At 41.3% G+C, this 24,608-nt stretch overlaps 1 protein-coding gene across 1 annotated transcript in view; it reads left to right on the forward strand.

Moving 5' to 3' along the window:
• LOC142243624 (vomeronasal type-2 receptor 26-like) overlaps positions 1-24,608 on the forward strand; it is a 200,767-nt gene that overhangs the window by 169,525 nt on the left and 6,634 nt on the right. The window contains exons 4-7 of the mRNA XM_075316068.1: positions 3,284-4,174; positions 5,674-5,748; positions 11,930-12,151; positions 13,433-13,556. Of these exons, the coding sequence (XP_075172183.1) occupies positions 3,284-4,174; positions 5,674-5,748; positions 11,930-12,151; positions 13,433-13,556 (1,312 nt within the window). The remainder of the gene's footprint in view (positions 1-3,283; positions 4,175-5,673; positions 5,749-11,929; positions 12,152-13,432; positions 13,557-24,608) is intronic.

A 24,608-nucleotide genomic window follows, 5' to 3' on the forward strand; every position in this document is an offset into this window, starting at 1 on the left:
ACGTTACACTCACAACCTTTAATGTATTTTATTGGGATTTTATGTCTTATGGCAACACTAAGTAGCAAGTATTTGTGAAATATAAAAGAACGCTACATGGTTTTCTTAACATGTTAAACCTTTCACATCCTCTTTTTCTTTCCTTTATTGAGCTCCTCCCAGTCTATATATGACCATATCAAAGTTTAACTCAACTTTTATGAAGCTTGAAGCGATAAATCAGCTGAGAAAGCTTAAAAAACTTTATAACAGTTATTCACTCAACGCAAGACTCAGAAATAAGTTCACTGATATGAAGTGTTCTCAATTAACCCATTCTGTAGTGATTGCTCGTAGACGGGGTGGTGATGACAAAATTATCCAGTTATAAATGAGTTAAAGCAATATTCTGATCACATGAAGGGATGACCTATCATTAGGATGTCTTGCCCATGTGGATATATGTTCGGATGACAAAGCACTTTTCTCAAAAATAGTCAAAGTTTGGATTTTTTTGCTAACTGTTCACAGTTACAATAATATTTTTCTTCTATTTTATTATCACTTTGGCTAGGATAGTGTTGCTGTATGAGGAGCAGGGGTACACAACATACCCCCGTGTCTGAACAGCATCCTCCCTCCCACTCCTATGGCTTTCCATGTCCTAGTCTCCTTCTTCCCAGGGCCTGTGCATGCTTCACAGGAACTCCGGAAATTCACCTAGGGCATATGCGCGCGCATCTTCCCTGCTCTTAAAGGGCATGTCATGCTATTTCCCAAAAGTACTTTCTAGTCTATGGCTGAGAGGCACTAGGTATTAAGGGCATCCTCCCACTAGGGGAAATGCCTGTGCAACACCTTTAGTTAGTCAGTTTACCATCTCATAGCTATTTGTCAGGTTCTGTTCTCCTGTGCTATTTTCCATCCATGTGCCTGCCTTCATATACCTGCCCTCACAAGTTCCCTGCCCTAGGGTGTAGCTGCCACAGTGCCAGACACTGCCATAGTAGTGGCATCTGGCATCCACCTCGGTGGGTGCTTAATCAAGCCCCTCCCACATGAGGTTAAGCCTGGGTCCACCCTATGGTCTAGTGGGTACATTCCTACTACTTCTCGCTGCAACCCTGGCAAGCATTACACACTATAAAAATGATGAGTACTGGCTGGCTTCTGGGCCTCTAAAAATTGAGTAAGGGCTGGCTGCTGTCCCCATAAAAACTTTGAGCACGGTTCATCTGCTGGCTCTCTAAAAATTTTGAGACTGGGTTAGCTGCTGGTCCTATGAAATGTTTGAGTATGTGATGGCTGCTGGCCCTGTAAAAATGATAAAAAGTGAGGGCCGGCTTGTGGCCCTGTAAATTCTATGAGTATGGGCCAAATTCTGGCTCTCTAAAAATTTTCAGTATTGGCAGGCTGTTGGCCTTTTAAAAATTATGAGTACTGGCTAGCTGCTGGCCCTTTAAAATTATGAGTAAGGGACGGCCATTGTCCTAAAGAATTATGATTGAGGGCTGGCTGATTGCTTTCTAAAAGCTATGAGTGAGGGTCAGCTTCTGGCCCTATAGAAATTGTGACTTTGGGCCGTTTCCTGGTCCTATAAAAATTATGAATATAGGTCGGTTGTTGGCACTCTAAAAACTATGAATGAGGGCTGGCTGATGGCCAAATAAAAATTAGTGAGAACTGGCTACTTGCCCTCTAAATGTTAAGATTACAGGTCAGCTGCTACCCTATAAAAATTATGAATTTAAGCTAAAAATTGATTAATACTCAACTGCTGGTGAGTAATACATTTTTTATACACCACCAATAATATGTGGCTACAGTGGCTAAAACCAGAGTGTTTTTTTTTATTTTTCTAAAGGCAATTACAATTGTCAAAATGCAGAGTGTACAGACGGCACTAACAATACCTATTAATGTGTTGGCCTGTGTAATTTGTAGCAGGCAGTGAGACCTATTTGGATGCCTCACTTCCTTGCAACTGTTTTTCACGCACTACAAGTACCTGCAATCCCTATTTCTATGATTTCACGTGACCATTTGTGGCACAACACCTCTCCCTACACTGCATGTCCCTATTCTAAACTATCACTGGCCTATCTAGCTAAACTGCCTGTGATTAAACCCCTAATCTCACTGTCTACCAGCAGCAGGTTCCCTGATGAACAACAATCAGATAATGGCGTCAATGCAAAATGACCGCTCTTTATATGCACACTGACATGTGACTTAGCAAGCCAATCACATAAGCCCCTCTGTCTTGTCCTTGAGAATATTTTCTGCACCGTGATTGATGGAGGAACATCCGCAAATAAAGATAAGAAAAAAAGATAAAGATAAATTTGGCGCCATGCACGTCTGGTTTCTCGAGCTCCAGAGTCCATTCCTAGACCACTGATTTTACACATCCCCACATCAAACAGCATTCTTTATTTCAGAATTCCAACGCGTTTCAGAGACAAGGACCGTCTCTGAAACACGTTGGAATGCTGAATTAAAGAAAGAAATTTTACATCAGTTCTGCATCAGTGGTTTTTAAGCGCGGCATATACCCGTTTTTCTCCTGCATATATTTTCACCACGATTTCTACGGGGCCACTGCTTGAACCACGCGGACACTCACATGCGTTTAAGGGAGTTGTGACTGGCACAACCCTATTAGGTGAGCGTACCTTATTCTTCTCTATCTCAATTTATACCGGGTAAGACCCTATTGCGCCTTCTGTTTCCTCCTCTCCGATATGTAAGTGGACAGAGTCAGAATAATCAATTAACAATTAATGGTAATTATCTAAAATGACAATTCTTATGACCTCCCTTCTTCTCTCTAAAAAACTTTTACTGAAGATAAATATATAAGATCGTATATGTTTGGGAAGCAAAGAGGAGAAATATACATCCCTTGTGCATACTAATATGTAGGACTTTGGAACATGCAGCCAGGACATGACTAGGGGACCTTCAGTACTAGGAAGACCATGAAGATCAAGGTAGATGGAAAATATGGATAAAGCAACCCATTGATAGTGATGACATCACCAGGAAGGAACCAGAGGCATTTGGCGCACCCCTACTCTACAGCCTTAACATGGCTCATCCTCTGTCTCTACATCGTCATACTTATAATCGCCTGCTATATCCAACACTAATGCACCAAGCTAGCAGATAGCCATGAGCCACATTGGTTCATGACCCATAGATTTGGGACTCCTGATTTAAAATAATTAATTGGCTTTAGTTATTTTCTTTTTAATTAAGATGGGTTTATAAATTTAGACAGATTTGTTCTTCTCTTCGCTAGATCAGCTATGGTGCTACAGATCCAATGCTCAGTGACAATGCTATGTACCCATATCTTTTCCGTACGGCACTTAATGACAATATTTACTTTTCTGCGATTTTAACATTATTGAAGCGTTTTTCTTGGAATTGGGTTGGAATCGTAACTAGTGAGGATGACAGTGGAGACAAGGAGAGTCAAACATTGTCCTCAGTCCTTAGAAGCCATGGTGTCTGTGTAGAGTTTACTGCTAGAATATTCTCTATAAGAGCTGTTGATGGTAATATAAAAAGCCAAATCATACAAGTTATAAATGAGAAGAACAAGAAGAAAATCTTAAAGTCATCATCTACTGTCATTCTTATTTGTGGAACGCTATCTTTCTATACGGCTGACAGTTTATTTTTGCCAGATCACATTCTGAAAACGAAAACTTTCATCCTTCCACCCAGCTGGTTCACCAATTATGATATAGTGGAGCAATGTTTCCAAGTATTTAACTGTAGCTTGGGATTTGCATACGATGTGGGTACTCATATCGAGTATAACAGCAGTAAAGAGCTGAAGATAAATGCTTATGAATCAGGAGACATGAAGCAATTTCTTAAAAATGTCCGTCCTTCAAATTACCCAGATGATAAGATGCTTGAAGATGTATGGATGACACTATATGGGTGTTTGTCAAAAAATAAAAATAAAAACAAAGTATTTGAGTTAATAAATAATAGAAAACTGCGTAAATGTTCAGGAGACGAGGATATAACAAAATTCTCATATACATTGTTCAACATTGGTTCACCAGTTGTGTACAATGCATTACTTACTATGGCTTACGCGTTGGATGCTATGACTCTCTCACTAGGAAAAGATTTTTATGGGAATAAATTGAAAAATCCTAAATACAGAAATAAGGTAAATGAATATTGGGAAATTAGGTAATCTGAGGCAACTTGAATTGGACTCTAATTTTATTAACATTAAAGACTACTTTAACATTGATAGCCTATCCTTAGGATAGGTTATCAATGTCTGACTAGCTGGGGTTTGACACCCCACAACCTTGCTGATCAGCTGTTCTTAGTCATGATCGTGGTAGTGTAGCGCCCCACGGGGCAAGGGGTTAAGTACTCGCCACCGGGCCTGGTGATATCAGGTCCGGGTATGTCACAGGTGGCCCTTTTGCCCAGTTTTGTGGCCCCAAGGCATACAATAAAAAAGGGGGGTAGGGTGATGATGGCGGAGGAGGTAGGGTGATGATGGTGGAGGATTTGTCTTGTGACGCCACCTGCGGTATGCGGCCAGGGAATAGCCACCACTGCTGTCGCTGTCCTCCGGGGCGGATGGTAGTAGCAGCTAAGATGTTTTGCTCCCCACAGGTGGAGCAGGCCCTGGGGAGGATGATGAGGGGAGTAGTAATGGCAGGAGCCGAAGCGGGGGCATCGGCAAGGAGAGGTGGACACAGTCTCTGAGGGTTCAAGGTTTTCTTTACTCACATTCCTGGATTACCCAGAGGATACCGGTCACTGCCGTGATGGGCCCCAGCCGATCCTGAGCAATTTAAGGTCACCGTCAGTGTTCCCACTGTGAGTCCTTTCTGGTTGGAGTCCCCCCAATCCCAGTGCAGATGGAGTATGGAACGGGATGCAGGTGTTTCCTGAACTCGCTGCAGACCCTGGAATCCCATGTAGCTGTAGAGAACCCGGGCAGAGCTATCTGGTCCAAGCCGTGGGTCCTATGGCGCTCCCAGAAGTGTGAGGTAAAAGATTAGACCGAGGTCCCAAGTGTGTCCCTCACCCCAAGCTGTGCTCGGTGCTAACTAACTATGTGTAAAGATGCTCCTTCCTTTTTGCCCAACTGGTGACCGCTCCCCAGGTGTTTGTCCCAGTGACCAGGAAAGTCCCTTGGTTCATGATAGCCACCCGCTATCTACCCCAGGCCATCCCCCTGGTGGGAAAGCACCTAACTATTTGTGGTTTGTGAATGTGAGAAACACCAGAGATTAACCTCTCCTTACCCAGGATGAGAACTATATCTTAAGGGAGATGCGACTGAAGCCTCAGGGGCACCACAGTAGCAGGAGACTGGAAATGCCCAGTTTCAGGGTTTCCCCATCAACTGACAGTGGCTGTGGCAAGGTACTGCACATCCACTTCCTCCTATTGATTTGAATGGGAGACAGATATGCAGCACCTAGCCTCAATCAGTTAATGGCGCAGCTTTGGAACTGAGCATTTCCTGTTGCCTGCTACTGCCAATGACCCCAAGAATAGCTAATTGGTGGAGATGCTGGGTGTCAGACTGCACTCGATCATACATTAATTACCTATCCTAAGGATAGCCCATCAATGTTAAAGTAGTGGCCAACCTCTATAAATACTGTAGACTTTAAATGTTTTTCAAATCTCTTCAAGTCAATTCAGCAAACCAGTAGCCAGGCCAGAGGCGGCTATATCATTGAAGAAGCCTGTACACCATGGGCCCAAGAGGTAAGTGGGCCCATTTCCACCTCCAAATCAGGTGGACTTGTGAATTTTGATGAGCTCTTTGGTTGCATGACCCATATATTGTTCTTGCAGAAGGACCATTTTCTGTCTTTGTCCACCAGTGAGCCAGGTAGTGGCCATTTTACTGAAGTGTTGGCTGACTGGTGAAAAAGTATAATCTATTCATGTGTGTAATCTATTCATGAGCAAATTTGGGCAATTTAAGCTACATTTGTCTAACTATAAACTACCTCTGTTGCTGCTAAATTTAGGGCAGTTTGACAAATTTTTAGCCCCTTCATAATTTTTTAACCTACCTATATGTCATGATCAGAAAGGGTTCCCAACCAAAGACACTTAGGTACGTCACAGCAATCATGTTGGCACATAAGCTGTGCCCACACGATTTCCACTGGGAGCTCAGCAAATGTAATAGCCGAGCTACAGCTCTCATAACCAGGTCCAGTACCTGCACAGCCCCTTGCTGTTTAATCAACTGAATGCCATGATCAATAGCAATCCTGATATTTAGGAGGCTGGGAAAAGTAACATGCTTGCTCTCCCACCCAATCAGCACACTTGCAACATATTCACAGATTCTTGTCATAGCAATCAATGTTCAAATAATGAACTTCAAGTCTGCCACCTATGGTGGCCTGTTAGACCATGCCAGGAGTTTGTTCTAAAAGGTGTTCTGTCAGTGTCACACTGGCTGGTGTAATTTATTGCAATTCTAGTGCATTCCTATATAGAAGAAAACTGAAGAAAAAATATAAACCTATTTTAAAAAATTCACAAAATAAAGAACAAATAACATGAAAAAAAATTATAGCAATATATATATATATATATATATATATATTCTTGTAAAAACAAAAATAAAAAAGTACACATTTTTGGTATCACCACTTCCAGAATCACCTGATCTATCAAACTCTTTCACAATTTAACTGCTTTAGGCAACATCACAAAGATATAAATAAAAAACATGGCAAAAAACTATGCTTTTTCACCATATTGCCCAAAAAAAAGTCAAATAATACACAAACAAACAGTCATCTGTAAATAAAAATTGTACAGCTAAAAATGGAATCCTGTTTTACAGAAAACAAGGCCCCACCCAGCTCAGTCAGAGGAAAAATATAAAAGCTATAGCTCTTAGAATATTGCAAGGCAAAAATATTTTTTTTCTATAAAATTGTTTTCATTGTTTAAAAGCGGCAAGACATAAAAAAAAGTTATCTAAATGTGGCATCTCTGTAATCGTGCTAACCTGAAGAATAAAGTTGACTTAACTGTACCACACAATGAATGGTGTGTAAAGAGCCCCCCAAAAATTCATGAATTGCTGTTTCATGTTCATTCTGCCTCCCAAAAATCGACATAGAAAGCCATCAAAAAATGTCATGTGCCAAAAATGGTACCAATAAAAAGTCAACTCATCTCTCAATGAACAAGCCCACACATGACTCTATCAACAGAAATATAAGAACTATAGCTCTCAAAATATGGGAATGCAGAAACTTTGTTTTTTTAAATAAAAGCATTTTTTGCATGTATCCAAATCTAAAAAACCTGCATAAATATATATATATCACTGTTGCAAGTGAAAAGGTTTTGGTACCGTGTTAGCCAGTTGAAAAATTATTGAATGTTCTCAATGAGGGGAAAAACAGAGCCATAGCAGGGTCTGGGAATACAAATTCATTAAAATCTTTCTCTGTGGACACAGGACTCAACCTGTCAGGAGGATTTATGGCCCATTATAAAATCTGAGGAGTCTATTCCAGAGACTGACCAAAGCTCTGATCCTACATTGATATTGGTACAATAAAACTCTCACACCACTAATCAAAACTAATTAAGGATTCACTTTCTAATCTCAGTGTTTGTTTATTTAAATGTCTTTTATTATGCCATCCCTCTGCTCTGTTTGTGCATATATTTGTGTTTCTTCAGATATTTTGTCATTCCATGCCTGAGGAAGGGACCTGAGATATCTCGAAAGCTTGCTTTGTAACATCACTTTATTTTATTTTAGTTAGCCATTAAAGGGTATCACAAGATTATAATTTTGTTCGTCTTATTGAGAACATTCAATAACATTATATCACTGTAATAGCCTCAAACTGAAGAATAAAGCATGGTGAAAAGCATAGAAAAATTAAAACCAATTCTTGACCTATTGTTAATTTGTTTATCCATCCTCTCAAAGATCACAGTGAGGCTCAGCTCACATTTATCCTGCGCTCTATGCTGAACACTTAAACAGTGGTTTAACTGTAACTTTCTGAAATACAGGATTCTGACAGAACCCCAATGGAAGATTTACTATAATGAAACAGAGGGAGCAATTTTGGACTTTTTCTAGCATACATATATGATTGCATCATTTGGAGATTTAGATGGATGCCCCAATGTAAGTGCTCAGAGTAGAGCAAAAAGATAAATTTGGCCCAAAAATGTATGTAAAATGTTCCTGTCATGCGCAGTAAGGGGATAACTGGGGACTGGGGGCTCTAGTTATCCCTTATCCAAGAAGTACTTCTGATGGTGAAGAGGTCTGGATCACCAACTTAGCCTTGCTCCTTGCCAGCCCTATTCTAATACCTTTTCTCTCACCCCTAGGGAGAGCCATGACAGGAGTGATTAACCCTATACAAAAAGACAGGCAGGGAAAAGACAAAATTCAGACTATTGCAAGCAAACACAGAGGTATAGACAATATGTGCACAGGTGAAAAAAAGAATAGGGACAAAATAAACAGACAATGAGAATATTTCCACAACATACCAAATAACACACAGAAGATCGTCAGAAACTGGAACACCACAGCACAAGGACTGATATCGCAACAAGCCATAATCGGCGTGGGAGGATCAAATCCATCAACTTAAAAAAGGCTCTCACATCATGTGACTATAGAGATAATCACCAGGCTAGCAGAACTTAACACCTGCAAGCCTGAACCAAAGAGAGCACAGCTTGGTCGATGTTCAATCCTGTCTGAGAAACTCAGAAGCCTAACAAGAGAGCTAGAGTGTGGTGTCAGACTTTGTTGTGCTAACAGGATCATATGCCGTCCTGACACTTGGTAAGTTATTAGCTAAACCCCATGTGACAGTTCCATATAAAAGCTTCAACTCAATCCACAAAAAAAGTCACACTCACATCTGTTATCGGTCATTGGAAATATAATGGATTTTCATGTTACTGGCAATGCAAAGGCTCTCAAAAAGTACTACGGCTTATCCCAAAATGAACCCCAGCAAAATCTGCGCTTCCAAATCAACATCCCCCCTCCATTCTGAGCCCAACTCCAATTAGCTTTTATGTTTGGCCTTTCTGTAGTGATGAGAGTCCACTTAATTTACTGGTGCATGTCTTCAAAATCATGAGTTGGGCACAAAGTATGAGCAATAAAATGTATGACCAAATCAATGTATGGGCACTACAATAGCAGATGCGCAATTTTCACTCACCAACATTCATTGTTGTTGGTTTCTTGGAAATGTCTATACAGTCAAAATTATTAATACACCTGTACATAAATCCCCAGAGGGGTAGAATTTCCGAAATGAGGTCACTTGGATGAGATCCTGCTCCTGCACTTAGGGGCTTTGTATACGAAGTCTGCAAAATATTCTAGGAAAATCTGAGATCCAAGAATGAAATAGCAGTCCTTCCCTGCCAAGTCTCACCATGTGACAAAGGCTATTGTACAGTCTGCCATGTTAAACAGAAATTGTGTGAACAATTTTGGTTCAATTTTTACCAATTTCCCCGTGTCAAAATGTAAAATCAAGGGCTAAAACAAATGTTTTGAGGTAAAAATACAATTATTTTTTCTTAACCACCCAATGGCATAAAATTCTGTTACTCACCTGTAATGTCCATATGATTATTACACGACTAGTTGAATTCATTAATGGGTTTAGGTTGTAAAGTGGGGTCACTTAAGGGGGTTTTGCTTTTCCAGCACCTAACAGGGTCTGCCATTGTGACATGGCACCCCAAACCATCCCTGGAAAATCTGCACTATGATATGGTACCCTGTCCCTTTCTAGCTTTGCACTGTTGCTTGAAAGTAGTTTTCAAACACATATGGGGTATCAGTGTACACCTGTGGGTTGAAAGTGCTTACTGCAGCTCTAGATAAATTCTGTAAAGGGTGTAGTTTACAAAATGTGGTCATTTTTGGGTTGTTTCCACTGTGTTTGCACTTTAGGGGCTTTGCAAACACATTATGGAGTCTGCTATCTATTTCAGCCAATTTTGTCCTCAAAAAGTTAAATAGGGAGCTTTCCCTTCTAAACCCTGCCGTGCACCTAAACAGTAGTTTTCCCACCATATATGGGGTATCGGCGTACTCAGGACAAATTGGACAACAAACTGTATGGTCTATTTTTTTATGTTACCCTTATGAAAATGTCAAATTTGATGCTAAAACAATATTTGTGCCGAAAAAAGTACACATTTTCATTTTCCCTTGTATATTTCTTCATTTCCTGTGAGACACCTAAAGGGTTAATAAACTTCTTGAATGTGGTTTTGAGCACTTCCAAATATGCAGTTTTTAAAATGGTGTCACTTTTAGATATTTTCTGTTACATATACCCTTTCAAGTCATTTCAAATCTTATGTGGTCCCTCAAAAAAATACATTTTCCAAATGTTTTGGAAAAAATGAGAAACTGCTTTTAAACAGTTACCCCTCTACCTTCCTATCCCCAATATTTTTTTTTTTTAAAAAAAAATTTGCTAATATAAAGTAGACATGTGTAAAATGATATTTATTAACTATTTTGTGTGAGCTAACAATCAGGTTTAAGGGCATAAAAGTTCAAACTTTGAAAATTACAACATTTTTGCCAAGTTTCCGATATTTTCACAAATAAACACAAAAAATATTATCCTAAATTTACTGCTATCATGAAGTCATAAAAAGGAATAAAATTTAAAAGTTTCAAAATTGTTACATTTTCACTTATCAGTAAAATTGTCAATATTTTCATAAATAAATACAAATCATTTTGATTAAACTTTACCACTAACAGGAAGTACATTGTGCCATGACATATAACTCAGAATCACTGGGATATATTAAAGTACTAGCTGTATCACCTGGCATTACCCAGGATAGTAACTGTCTCTCTGTTTCTCTCCCAGTCAGTCTGTCTCCCACTCTCTCTCTATCTCTTTTTCTGTCTCTTTCCCTGTCTGTCTGTCTCTTTCCCTGTCTGTCTGTCTCTTTCCTTGTCTGTCTGTCTATTTCCGTGTCTGTCTCTTTCCCTATCTCTCTTTCCCTGTCTCTCTTTCCCTGGCTGTCTCTTTGTCTGTGTATGCTTCTTTGTCTTTCTGTCTCTTTCCTTGTCTGTCTCTTTCCCTCTCTGTCTGTCTCTTTCCCTGTCTGTCTGTCTCTTTCACTGTCTGTCTCTTTCACTGTCTGTCTCTTTCCCTGTCTGTCGGTATCCTTCCCTGTCTGTCTCTTTCTCTGTCTGTCTGTCTCTTTCCCTGTATCTTTCCATGTCTGTGTCTGTCTCTGTGTCTGTTTGTGTCTGTCTGTATGTGTCTGTCTGTGCCTATCTCTTTCCCTGGCTGCATTGTGACATGCCAATACTCCATCTAAGGGCATGGCTGTGCATTCTTCTGATGTTCTGGCTGCACTGTGGCTCCCAGTTTTATTGATTTTAATGGAGGCAGGTTTTTGGTGAATAACTGTAAAGCGCGGGGTTAAAATTTCCCCTCAAAACATGGTCTACGATGTTCCCTGAGTCAAATGAAGTGTCTGAGCAAAATTTTGTGATTGTACATGTGACGGTGCAAGTTCCTTTAGCGAACATACACACATACATATATACATACACTCAGCTTTATATCTTAGATTCCAGAGTTATTAACACATAAAGTGACACTGGTCAGTAGTGAAAATATTGGCCTGGTAGGGAAGGAGAAAACAGGTTCAGGGGTTAATAATATGGTTTATTTCCTCCAATGTCAAGATGCAATGAGAATACTAAAGCAATTACATTCTCATTGTGTGAAATTCTTTCTTTTTCTCATTGTGAAAAAATATAAAATTTTAGAAATGAAACCAAGAAGTAGAGACTAACAGGAAAAAATAATAACTGAAACTACTGTAATAGTTATTACATGTTATAAATGTGGTTTATGTTTTATTGAAGCTAATGCAATACTTGAAAAATATTCAGCATAATGATGGATCAGAGAAGAGATTATACTATGATGATAAAAGGGAATTGAATTCAATATATGTGATATATAACTGGATAAAGATCAGCAAAGACGTAATAAAAATTAACCAGGTGGGCTCTTTCACACCCTGGGCATCACCAGATCAACAACTTTACATCGACACATCATTAATATACTGGAGGAATAATAAGGTGAGAAATTAAGGAATAAAATACAATTTTGATATAGAATTTTGGAGAGAATTATCATAAGCAAAAAAAATCAGCTTTGTAACACAACAAAAAAAAATCAATGTACAAGTGTGGATGGTAACCCCTGATTTCTGAATTGTGTCTTATCACGTGACGTCTGCAGCAAATCAACAGCCACTGATTAGCCGTAACCTTCACAATTACATCAGAGCTCATTTCGGATAGAAGATCTAATGAACAGTGATGGTCCAAGTCTATAGACCACTTTACACATAACGAGATTGCTAACGACATTGTTGCTACGCCACAGTTTCTGTGACGAAACAATGACTTCACCAGCGATCTCGTAATGTTTGACATGTACCAACGATCCGCCCCCTGCTGTGAGGTTGTTGGTCGTTGCTGAATGTCCTGTGCCATATTTGACTCTTTGGAGTCCTGCTGGGCAAGATGGATCTGTATGTTTGACACCTATCTCGTTAATGACCTAGATGAGAACTTAAAGTGTGACACGTATGCGTGTAGTTGCGTCACCTTTTCCGCGCCCCCTCTTCACCGATTGGGTATCGCTTCATGCTTTGTTCCTTTTAGAGCCTTGCTTTAAGGATAGAACCTGCGACTACACCCAGATTAATTCGTACTTTGTTCCCGATTGCTTGCTTGCTTGATTTTCAGATCGAAGCTGAAGTCGCAGGTTCTATCCTCAAAGCAAAGCTCAAAAAGGGACAATGGATGAAGTGATACAAAGTTGCCTTCTAGGCCGGCCGCCTAATCAGAACGCAGTATTGGCCACCAATCGGAGTGGAGGGGTGTGGAAAAACTGACGCATATGCACGCCTACGTGGCTTACAGCGTCAAACACTGCGCCCCTATTTGAGGTCATAATCGTTACATAGCTGCTGTGTGACAGGGTCCCAACGACCAACAAGATCGTTATAGAGGTCGCAGCATCGTTACTAAAGTCATTGGGAAAATGAGTGTGTGACATCTCACAAACGATCTCACCAACGATTAACAACGATCCGGACACTGTGACGTAGTAACAATCTCATTAACAATCTCGTTATGTGTGACTGACCTTATCAGTTAAGGGAGCTATTAAGAGGAAACCATCTAACATTAATTATTGAATTATATTTATAAATATATTTATTTATGTTTCATAATTTTTTAGTTAGTTTAGCATTCTGTGAATCCTTTGGATCTCAGAACATTACAGAACTATTGGTTAAATATTAAATATGTCTTTCTTTAATATTAATTTATAACTTCGATTCACAGGTACCAAGAGCTCAATGTTCAGAAAATTGTCCACATGGTAGCAGGAAGATTAATATTAATATGAAGCCAATCTGCTGTTATGGCTGTATAATGTGTCCCGAAGGAGAAATATCCAATATCACTGGTAATTATGAATTGCATTTGTGATTAAAATTAATTAGTCTTTATTTTTTTTAAACTTTTAAGATGTACTTAGTGATTCTTGTAATTTATTATATCAGTATAATAACTAAATTATAACATATTAATTAATATTAATATCCTTCTTAACTCTAAATGTACTTGTGTAAATCCTATATCTTGTAGTTTAGTCCGCAGCACAAACAGAACGTCTGGATGTCTTGTTAGGGTCAGATCAAAGCAGAAGATGATCTTTTATTATTCAAGTGCTTCTCAATAAATTAGAATCTGATCAAAAAGTTATACACATGTACTGTATATGTAAAAACACTACCGTTCAAAAGTTTGGGGTCACCCAGACAATTTTGTCTTTTCCAAAAAAATCATACTTTTATTTATCGAATGAGTTGCATAATGAATAGAAAATATAGTCCAGACATTGACGAGGTTAGAAATAATGATTTTTACCTGAAATAATAATTTTCTCCCCACACTTTGCTTTCGGCACAGAATGCTCCTTTGCAGTAATTCCAACTTTGCAGACCTTTGGCATCTAGCTGGTAATTTGCGGAGGTAATCTGGAGATATTTCACCGCATGTGTCCCCCCTTCACAAGTTGGATTGGCTTGATGGGCACTTTTTGCACACCATATGGTCAAGCTGCTCCCACAGCTCAATAGGGTTGAGATCTGGTGACTGGGCGGCCACTCCATTACAGATAGAATACCAGCGGCCTGCTTCTTCCCTAAATAGTTCATGCATAATTTGGAGGAGTACTTTGGGTCATTGTCCTGTTGTAGGATGAAATTTGCTCCAATCAAGCGCTGTCCACAGGGTATGGCATGTCATTGTAAAATGGAGTGATAGCCTTCCTTATTCAAAATCCCTTTTACCTTGTACAAGTCTCCCACTTTACCAATGTTTATTATCAATGTCTTTATCAATGTTTTGCGGGACCACCTTTTTGCAGCAATTACTGCTGCAAGTCTTTTAGGGTATGTCTCTACCAGCTTTGCAAAACTAGAGGCTGACATTTTTGCCACCTTCTTCAACATGCTATGTAGGGTGAATATTAAGTGTGTGGCAAACCAGTAATGTACATCATCCTGAAAACACAATGCCCACTGTCACATATGGTAGTGGCAGCATCATGCTGTGGGGAGTCTTTTCTTCAGCAGGGGCAGGGAGGAGGCTGGACAGAGTTGATGTGAAGATGGATGGAGCTACAGTATACCACAAAAGTGAATGCACACCTCAGATATTTGTAAATATTCATTATATCTTTTGATGGGACAACACTGAAGATTTGACACTTTGACACCATTTAAAGTAGTCACTGCACAGCTTGTATAACAGTGCATATTTAGTGTGCTCTCTAAATAACTCATCACTAGAGTTGAGCGCGGTTCTAGGTTCGTGGTTCTCCAGTTCTAGGCTCAAGTGATTTTGGGGCTGTTCTAGATCGAACTAGAACTCGAGCTTTTTTGCAAAAGCTCGATAGTTCTAGAAACGTTCGAGAAAGGTTCTAGCAGCAAAAAGCAGGGCTTTTTACAGCTACAGTGTGCAGGAGCCATCGCTGGCAGCCTGCCAGAAGCTGGTAACCAAGATAAACATCGGGTATCCAACCAAAGCGCTTTGGTTAGTAACCCGATGTTTATCCTAGTTACTGTGCAGGAAGCCCACACTTCCCCGCTCAGCTCGCTCCACCCCCTCCTGCCCGCGGCATGTACACATACATACACACACACACACACACACACACACACACACACACATGGTCCCGCTCGGCTTACCTGCGGTGATGAAGTCCCGCCATCCCGACCTCAGCGCTGTCACTGTCCTCCATGGCCGCCGCTTGTCACATCACCTCTCGCTTCCGACCCGAGACTGACTAGCGGTGACGTCACGGGCCTCTCGCGATACTTGGTGTGAAAGCGCCGGTCATTGAACTCAGTGACAGGGGCTGTCAGTGTGCTGGAGATCAGCGCAGGTAATGTACCTCGCTGACAGCAGCACTTGTCATCCCCCTGCAGTGACCTGGGCTGACCCATTGATGTTAGCTCAGGTCACTGCACTGCTCTCCCAGCCAATGGGGAACATCCTGCTCTTCATTGACTGGGACAGTATGGATCGTCATGGCAACCCCTTGAATTACACCAGACCTGGATTTGTTTTTCATTCTAATAAATTGGTTAAAGAGGGAATGTTTTGGGGAGTGTTTTTTCAAATAAAAATGTGTTTGTCGTCTATTTATTTTTTATTACTGACTGGGTTGGTGATGTCGGGTATCTGATAGACGCCTGACCTCACCAACCCCAGGGCTTGATGCCAGGTGACATTACACATCTGGTATTAACCCCATATATTACCCCGTTTGCCACCGCACCAGGGCGCGGGATGAGCTGGGGCGAAGCACCAGGATTGGCGCATCTAATGGATGCGCCACTTCTGGGGCGGCTGCGGCCTGCTATTTTTAGGCTGGGGAGAGTCCAATAACCATGGACCTCCCTAGTCTGAGAATATCAGGCCCCAGCTGTCTGCTTTACCTTGGCTGGTGATCCAATTTTGGGGGACCCCTACGTGTTTTTTTTTTTAATTATTTATTTAATTTAAAATAACAGCGTGGGGTGCCCTCAGTTTTGGATTACCAGCCAAGGTGAGGTTGCCAGCTGTGGTCTGCAGGCTGCAGCCGTCAGCTTTACCCTAGCTGGCTACAAAACTAGGGGGAACCCTACGTCATTTTTTTTTTCATTTTTTGGCTAAATACAAAGCTAAGCACCCCTCAGTGCCACATGAAAGGCACCAAAGGGTGCTCCACTTTTTCTCCACTTTTTCTCCATTTTTTCTCCACTTTTTCTCCATTTTTTCTCCACTTTTTCTACATTTTTTCTCCACTTTTTCTCCATTTTTTTCTCCATTTTTTCTCCACTTTTTCTCCACTTTTTCTCCACTTTTTCTCCATTTTTTTCTCCACTTTTTCTCCACTTTTTCTCCACTTTTTCTCCACTTTTTCTCCACTTTTTCTCCACTTTTCTCCACTTATTCTCCACTTATTCTCCACTTTTACTCCACTTTTACTCCACTTTTACTCCACTTATTCTCCACTTATTCTCCACTTTTTCTCCACTTTTTCTCCATTTTTTCTCCATTTATTCTCCATTTTTTTCTCCACTTATTCTCCATTTTTTTCTCCACTTTTTCTCCACTTTTTCTCCACTTTTTCTCTACTTTTTCTCCACTTTTTTCTCCTTTTTTTCTCCACTTATTCTCCATTTTTTCTCCACTTATTCTCCACTTATTCTCCACTTTTTCTCCACTTTTACTCCACTTATTCTCCACTTATTCTCCACTTTTTCTCCACTTTATTCTCCACTTATTCTCCACTTATTCTCCACTTATTCTCCACTTATTCTCCACTTTTTCTCCACTTTTACTCCACTTTTACTCCACTTATTCTCCACTTATTCTCCACTTTTTCTCCACTTTATTCTCCACTTATTCTCCACTTATTCTCCACTTATTCTCCACTTTTTCTCCATTTTTTCTCCACTTATTCTCCACTTTTTCTCCACTTTTTCTCCACTTTTTCTCCATTTTTTCTCCACTTATTCACCATTTTTTCTCCACTTATTCTCCACTTATTCTCCACTTATTCTCCACTTTTTCTCCACTTTTTCTCCATTTTTTCTCCACTTATTCACCACTTTTTCTCCATTTTTTTCTCCACTTTTTCTCCACTTTTTCTCCACTTTTTCTCCATTTTTTCTCCACTTATTCACCATTTTTTCTCCACTTATTGTCCACTTATTCTCCACTTTTTCTCCACTTATTCTCCACTTTTTCTCCACTTTTTCTCCATTTTTTCTCCACTTTTTCTCCACTTTTTCTCCATTTTTTCTCCACTTTTTCTCCATTTTTTCTCCACTTATTCTCCATTTTTTCTCCATTTATTCTCCACTTTTTCTCCACTTTTTCTCCACTTTTTCTCCATTTTTTCTCCGTTCTTTTTCTATGGTTGGTCTACCCATTAGCTCTGCCATGCATACTGTAGCTCTACACCTACTGCACATGGTACTTTATGATTAAGGAATAACGTTTGGAACTCCATTCTATGTCTGAACTGGGTGCAAAAAACCTAAAAAACATCACTATGGGGAGATAAGGTATGCACACCAGTGACTATGGAAGGGGAATACATGGAATAGCAGAAACTGCTGTGTGAATACTGACATGAAAAATTCAATAGCTATTTGTAAGAATGAAATGTGAAAAATGGAACCTGCATTACTGCCATGAATATATGAATAAAGAGAAATTTAGCTACTGAATTGATCAATGCAATAGAGCCCCAACACTACGCCAAAGTATTTCTCTACGTTGGGGTCCCTAGCTTGTGTGTGTCCTCTCATGCAGTTAAAAAACTTACCGTGTATGGGAGGCTGAGACCCAGGCTATATATACGATGTGGATTGGCAATAGGTGTGTATGGGGAGGGTTCACAAATGAAAAACTACTAACATTAAGGAATAACGTTTGGAACTCCATTCTATGTCTGAACTGGGTGCAAAAAAACTAAAAAACATCACTATGGGGAGATAAGGTATGCACACCAGTGACTATGCAAGGGGAATACATGGAATAGCAGAAACTGCTGTGTGAATACTGACATGAAAAATTCAATAGCTATTTGTAAGAATGAAATGTGAAAAATGGAACCTGCATTACTGCCATGAATATATGAATAAAGAGAAATTTAGCTACTGAATTGATCAATGCAATAGAGCCCCAACACTACGCCAAAGTATTTCTCTACGTTGGGGTCCCTAGCTTGTGTGTGTCCTCTCATGCAGTTAAAAAACTTACCGTGTATGGGAGGCTGAGACCCAGGCTATATATACGATGTGGAAGGCGTAGTGTTGGGGCTCTATTGCATTGATCAATTCAGTAGCTAAATTTCTCTTTATTCATATATTCATGGCAGTAATGCAGGTTCCATTTTTCACATTTCATTCTTACAAATAGCTATTGAATTTTTCATGTCAGTATTCACACAGCAGTTTCTGCTATTCCATGTATTCCCCTTCCATAGTCACTGGTGTGCATACCTTATCTCCCCATAGTGATATTTTTTAGGTTTTTTGCACCCAGTTCAGACATAGAATGGAGTTCCAAACGTTATTCCTTAATGTTAGTAGTTTTTCGTTTGTGAACCCTCCCCATACACACCTATTGCCAATCCACATCGTATATATAGCCTGGGTCTCAGCCTCCCAAATATATATGGGCTCCCGCTGCATTTTTTGTATTGCTAGCTAAGGGTAATCCAAGCAGCTACTGGCTGCTAACCCCCACTGCTTGGTGTTACCTTCACTGGCAATGGAAAATCCAGGGAAGCATTTTTTATTTTTTTTGCCAAAAAACTACAAAAAAAGGTCGTGAGCTTCGCCATTTTTTTGTATGCTAGCCAGGTATAGCAGGCAGGTGCTGGAAGAGTTGGATACAGCGCCAGAAGATGGCGCTTCTATGAAAATGCCATTTTCTGAGGCGGCTGCAGACTGCAATTCGCAGCAGTGGGGCCCAGAAAGCTCAGGCCAACCTGTGCTGCGGATTCTAATCTCCAGCTGCCTAGTTGTACCTGGCTGGACACAAAAATGGGGCGAAGCCTACGTCATTTGTTTTCTAATTATTTCATGAAATTCATGAAATAATAAAAAAAGGGCTTCCCTTTATTTTTGGTTCCCAGCCGGGTACAAATAGGCAACTGGGGGTTGGGGGCAGCCGTACCTGCCTGCTGTACCTGGCTAGCATACAAAAATATGGCGAAGCCCACATAATTTTTTCAGGGGGCAAAAAACTTCTGCATACAGTCCTGGATGGAGTATGCTGAGCCTTGTAGTTCTGCAGCTGCTGTCTGTCTGTATGGAGAAGAGCAGACAGCAGCTGCAGAACTACAAGGCTCAGCATACTCCATCCAGGACTGTATGCAGAAGTTTTTTGCCCACCAAAAAAATGACGTGGGCTTCGCCATATTTTTGTATGCTAGCCAGGTACAGCAGGCAGCCACGGGCTGCCTCCAACCCCCAGTTGCCTATTTGTACCCGACTGGGAACCAAAAATATAGGGAAGCCCGTTTTTTTTTAATTATTTCACTTATTTCATGAAATAATTAAAAAACAAATGACGTGGGCTTCGCCCCATTTTTGTGTCCAGCCGGGTACAACTAGGCAGCTGGGGATTGGAATCCGCAGCACAGGTTAGCCCGAGGTTTCTGGGCGCCTCTGCTGCGGATTTCAGTCCGCATCCGTCCCAGAAAATGGCGCTCTCATAGAAGCGCCATCATCTGGCGCTGTATCCAACTCTTCCAACAGCCCTGGAGCCGGGTGGCTTGTTGGGTAATCATGAGTTAATACTGGCTTTGTTTTACTAGCCAGTATTAAGCCAGAGATTCTTAATGTCAGGCACGTTTGACCCAGCCATTAAGAATCTCCAATAAAGGGTTAAAAAAAAACACCACACAGAGAAAAAATACTTTAATAGAAATAAATACACAGACACATTAGAGACTCCATCTTTATTACCCCCTGTCAGCCCTCCACGATCCTGCTCTTCTGTCTTCTTTCTTTCTAGTGTAGTAGTAGTGACGATTGTAGTGAGGATGAGGTGCACCAGCCCATCACTTGGGGCTGGGGAACCTCATCCTCCGTACAATCCTCACTACAATCCTCACTAGTGTAGTAGTAGTGACGATTGTAGTGAGGATGAGGTTCACCAGCCCATCACTTGGGGCTGGGGAACCTCATCCTCAGTGCAATCCTCACTACAATCGGGAAGCAGCGTGCAGCCTTCATTCCGTGAGTGATCAGTGCTGGCTGTCAGCGGTAACAGCGGTAACGCTGACAGATGCGTTACCATAGCAACGGTGCTCTCGGAGCCGCGGTTAGCGGTGACGTCACCGCTAACTGCGTTGCTATGGCAACGGTGATCTCCGTTAATGACCGGCTGTGTCAGCCGGTCCCTAACGGAACGGGGAGTCGACCGTGTGCTAGAGCATGTCGCCGGTACACGGCGATACACATATGTGCACCGTGTACCGGAGAGATGCACTCGCAGGTCCTACATGACGTGTCATAGTCATGTGACCAGTCTGTAGCCAATGAGATAATAGCCACGTGACTGGTCACATGGCTATTTTGACGTCACGATAGGTCCTGCATCTCTGCTGGCAGTGCCGGTCACCGGGTGGATTCAGCGATCATCGGATGGAATAGCGGCAGGAGACAGAGTGCAGAAGGGATCGCGAGGACCGGTAAGTGTTATGGCAATGTTTATTAACTGTTTGTGTACATTTATCATGCATTTTCATGTGTTTGTGATTGCCTCCCATTATAGCCTATTGGCTCGAGTTCGGTTCGTCGAACGTTCGACGAGCTGAACTCGAACGGGACCCCCGTTCGGCGAGCCGACCTCGAGCCGAACCGCGACCGGTTCACTCATCTCTACTCATCACACAGCCATTAATGTGTAAACCACTGGCAACAAAAGGGAATACACTCCAAATTGCAAATGGTCAGATTGTGCCCAAAGTGTCAGTATTTTGTGTGACTGCCACTATTTTCAAGCATTGTCTTAACTCTCTTGTACATGGAGATCACAATAGCTTCACTGGTTGCCACTAAAATCCTCTTCCACTCCTCTATGATGACATTACAGGGCGGTGAATGATAGAGACATTGCGCTCCTCCGCCTTCCATTTGAGGGTGCCCCACAGATGTTCAATAGGGTTTTACCTTCCAGATTTCATGTGATTCATTAGTTTTTCAAGGTTTCAGGTCTGAATGAGGAGGAGTTGGGTTAAATTCAGTGTTGTTGCTCACCCACTTTCTCGTACTGGTCACTCTAGAAGTTCAACATGGTACCTAAGGGTCAAAATATTGTATGAGGATCTGAAAAAAGCATTTTTGCTGTACATAAAGATGTCATAAGCTATAAGAAGATTGCCAACACCTTGTAACTGAGCTTCAACACAATGGCCAAGACCATAAAGAAAACAATGGCCAAGACCATAAATAGGTTTAACAAGGCAAATTTCACTCAGAACAATTGTTGAAATGGTCAACCAAAGGAGTTGAGTGCATAAGCTTAGCAAAATATTCAGAGCTGGGCTTTTAAAAACAGATGTATGAGTTCTGCCAACATTGCTGCAGAGGTTAAAGGGATGGGGTGTCAGCCTGTTGGTGCTCAGTCCATATGCCACACACTGCAGAAAATTGGTCTGCATGGTTGACATCCCAGAAGGTAGCCTGTTCTAAAGATGATGCTAAAAAAAGCTCACAGATTGCTAAAGACAAACAGACTATGGTCATGAACTCCGGAACCATGTCCTATGGCTTGATGAGGCCAATATTATTAATATTATAATTATGGTGTGATTTATTCCATGGTGCTTTACACGTGAACAGGCGTACACATATAAGAGACAAAGTACAATAGTCTTGAACAATACAGGGCACAAACAGATACAGCAGAACATCATTTTATTTGGTTCAGATGGTATCAAGTGTGTGTGGGGGCAACCAGATTAAAAGTACAAAGGCAAGTGCATCTTTTCTACAGTCAGGCATGGTGGTGGGTTTGAGGCTGCATGAGTTATGCTGACTGTGGGGAGCTACAGTTCATTGAGGGAACCATGAAAGTCAACATGTCCTGTGACATACTGAAGCAGAGCATGATCCTCTCCCTTCATATTCCAACATTATAACAACCCCAAGCACACCTCCATTATGACTATTGCCTTGCCAAAGAAACTGAGAGTAGAGGTGTTGGACTAGCCTAGCATGTCTCAAGACCTAAACCCTATTAAGCATCTGTGGGGCACCCTCAAATGAGGGGTTGAGGAGCGCAGTGTCTCTAACATCCACCAACCTAGAATGTCATCATGGAGGAGTGGAAAAGGATTTTTTGGAAACCTGTAAAGCTCTTGTGATCTCCATGCACAAGAAAGTTAAGGCAGTGCTTGAAAATAGTAGTGGCCACACAAAAAACTGACATTTTGGGTACAATTTGATCATTTTTACTTATGGGTGTACTTACTTTTGTTGCCAGTGGTTTAGACATTAGTAGCTGTGTGTTGAGTTATTTAAAGGGCAAACCAAAATTATACTGTTATACAAGCTCTACAATGGCTACTTTGCATTGTGTCAAAGTGTCATATCTTCAGTGTTGTCTCAGGAGAAGCTTTCATAAAATATTTACAAAATGTGAGGGTTGCATTCATATTTGTGATATACTGTAAATACAGGCCAAACCTTGGGGAAAACCTATTAGAGGCTGAAAACGACTTGTGACCAGAACATAGATTCACCCTCCAGGAGGACAGCAACCCTGGACATGCTGCCAGAGCTGTAATGATTGGTTAGTTGGTTTAGTTCCAGCATATTGATGTCTGTGAACGGTACAGTCACAGTCCAGACCTAAATTATATTCAGAATCTGAGACAAAACTTAGAAATTACTATTCACAGATGTAAGCCATCCAAGCTCACTGAGCCGGAGCTATTTTGCAAAGAAAAATGGTCAGAATTTTGAGCCTCTATATGTGCAAAGCAGGTAGACATAGCCCGAAAGACGTGCGGCAGTAATTGCAGCTAAATGTGGTCACATGGCTGTTGATTTTTGAGGGGGGGGGGGGGGTGTCTGAATACAAAAGCAGGTCACACTTTGCAGATTTATAATTTTAAAATTTCTGTAAAACTATGATTTTATTCCTTTACACTTCACAAATACTTGCTCCTTTGCCACGATATATAACAAAACCCAGAAGAATAATTTAAGATTGTAATGTGAAAAAATGTGGAAAAGTTTATGGGGTATGTATACTTTTTCAAGGCACTGTATATGCAGATACAACATAATTTAATATTATGTAACTATTTGTTTGCACATATGCATTTATTAAACACTCTTATTAACAATCTATATTTGGTAATTGCTATACAAATCTTTAAATCAAACATGGGCAAAGTGAGAAATAAAGCCTACAACACAGCAGCCACACCCACACCTTTCTGGATCCTAAACAGAGTAAACACAAAAATGCCACATCCACACAACTAAAAGCACCAACTAGGAACTGGCCCCCTGAAAGGCCATTGAGTGGTTTCTCATTCCTCCTGAGGAACCAGAAGTGAGGCTGCTATGCACAACCTACCTAAAGAGAGAAAATGTGCAGAGTTAGACAGGGAACAAAGGTGATGAAACTTATGGCAAGTGCACCATGGGAGTATAACATGTGAAAGCAAGAGAAGCACCTCCAATAAAACTAACTGAAGAGAGGGGAAAGGTGTTGGGACGGTAGGTAAGAAACACAGAGAATTATTACAATTGGTCTCTGCCTAGCAAGCAAGATTCCTTAGTTGCAGAGCAGGATTTCCTTGGCAAACATCTACCAAGAACTCTAGCCAGCAAAGCTTTGACTCAGCAGGGAAGGAAATAGACCATGCAGCAAGAGGTCACCCAATTGATTTCCAAACCCAAGGAAAGACATATGGTTAAGTGTTACGAGGGGGACCCGGGGAAGCGTGCCAAGATGGGAAATGGACAGCTTCCGCCGGTCAAGGTCCACTGTGCGGTGTAAGGGACCGCCACTATGGTGGGTGAAGAGTGAGCGGGTTGCTGCTAGCGATCGTCTGGAATGTCACAGACGATCTATGTACACCGATCTGCCCTAACCCGTGAGGGTTGTATGGCACGGATCTCATGGCTCGGTGTACCTGTTGCACGGGGAAGCACAGAGGTGCCCACGCACGTGTGCCAGTGGAAGTCACGAGAATATGGCACGAGGGTAGCACAGAGGTGCCCACGCACGTGTGCTTTCAATAACCAGGTGAGTCCGGTGGAGACTTGAGGAGCTCACCTGGGACAGGAACACGGCCTGTTGAAGGGGATACTGCTGGAGCAGCAAGGCAGGAACACGGCCTGCAAACCAGGTGCTGCCTAAGCAGCAAGGGCCAAGCCCACAAAAGACAGTAATGCCTGAGCAGTGGCGTGGCAGCACGCTG

The sequence above is a fragment of the Anomaloglossus baeobatrachus genome, chromosome 1 (genome assembly GCF_048569485.1).
Source record: "Anomaloglossus baeobatrachus isolate aAnoBae1 chromosome 1, aAnoBae1.hap1, whole genome shotgun sequence".
Classification (NCBI taxonomy): Eukaryota; Metazoa; Chordata; class Amphibia; order Anura; family Aromobatidae; genus Anomaloglossus; species Anomaloglossus baeobatrachus.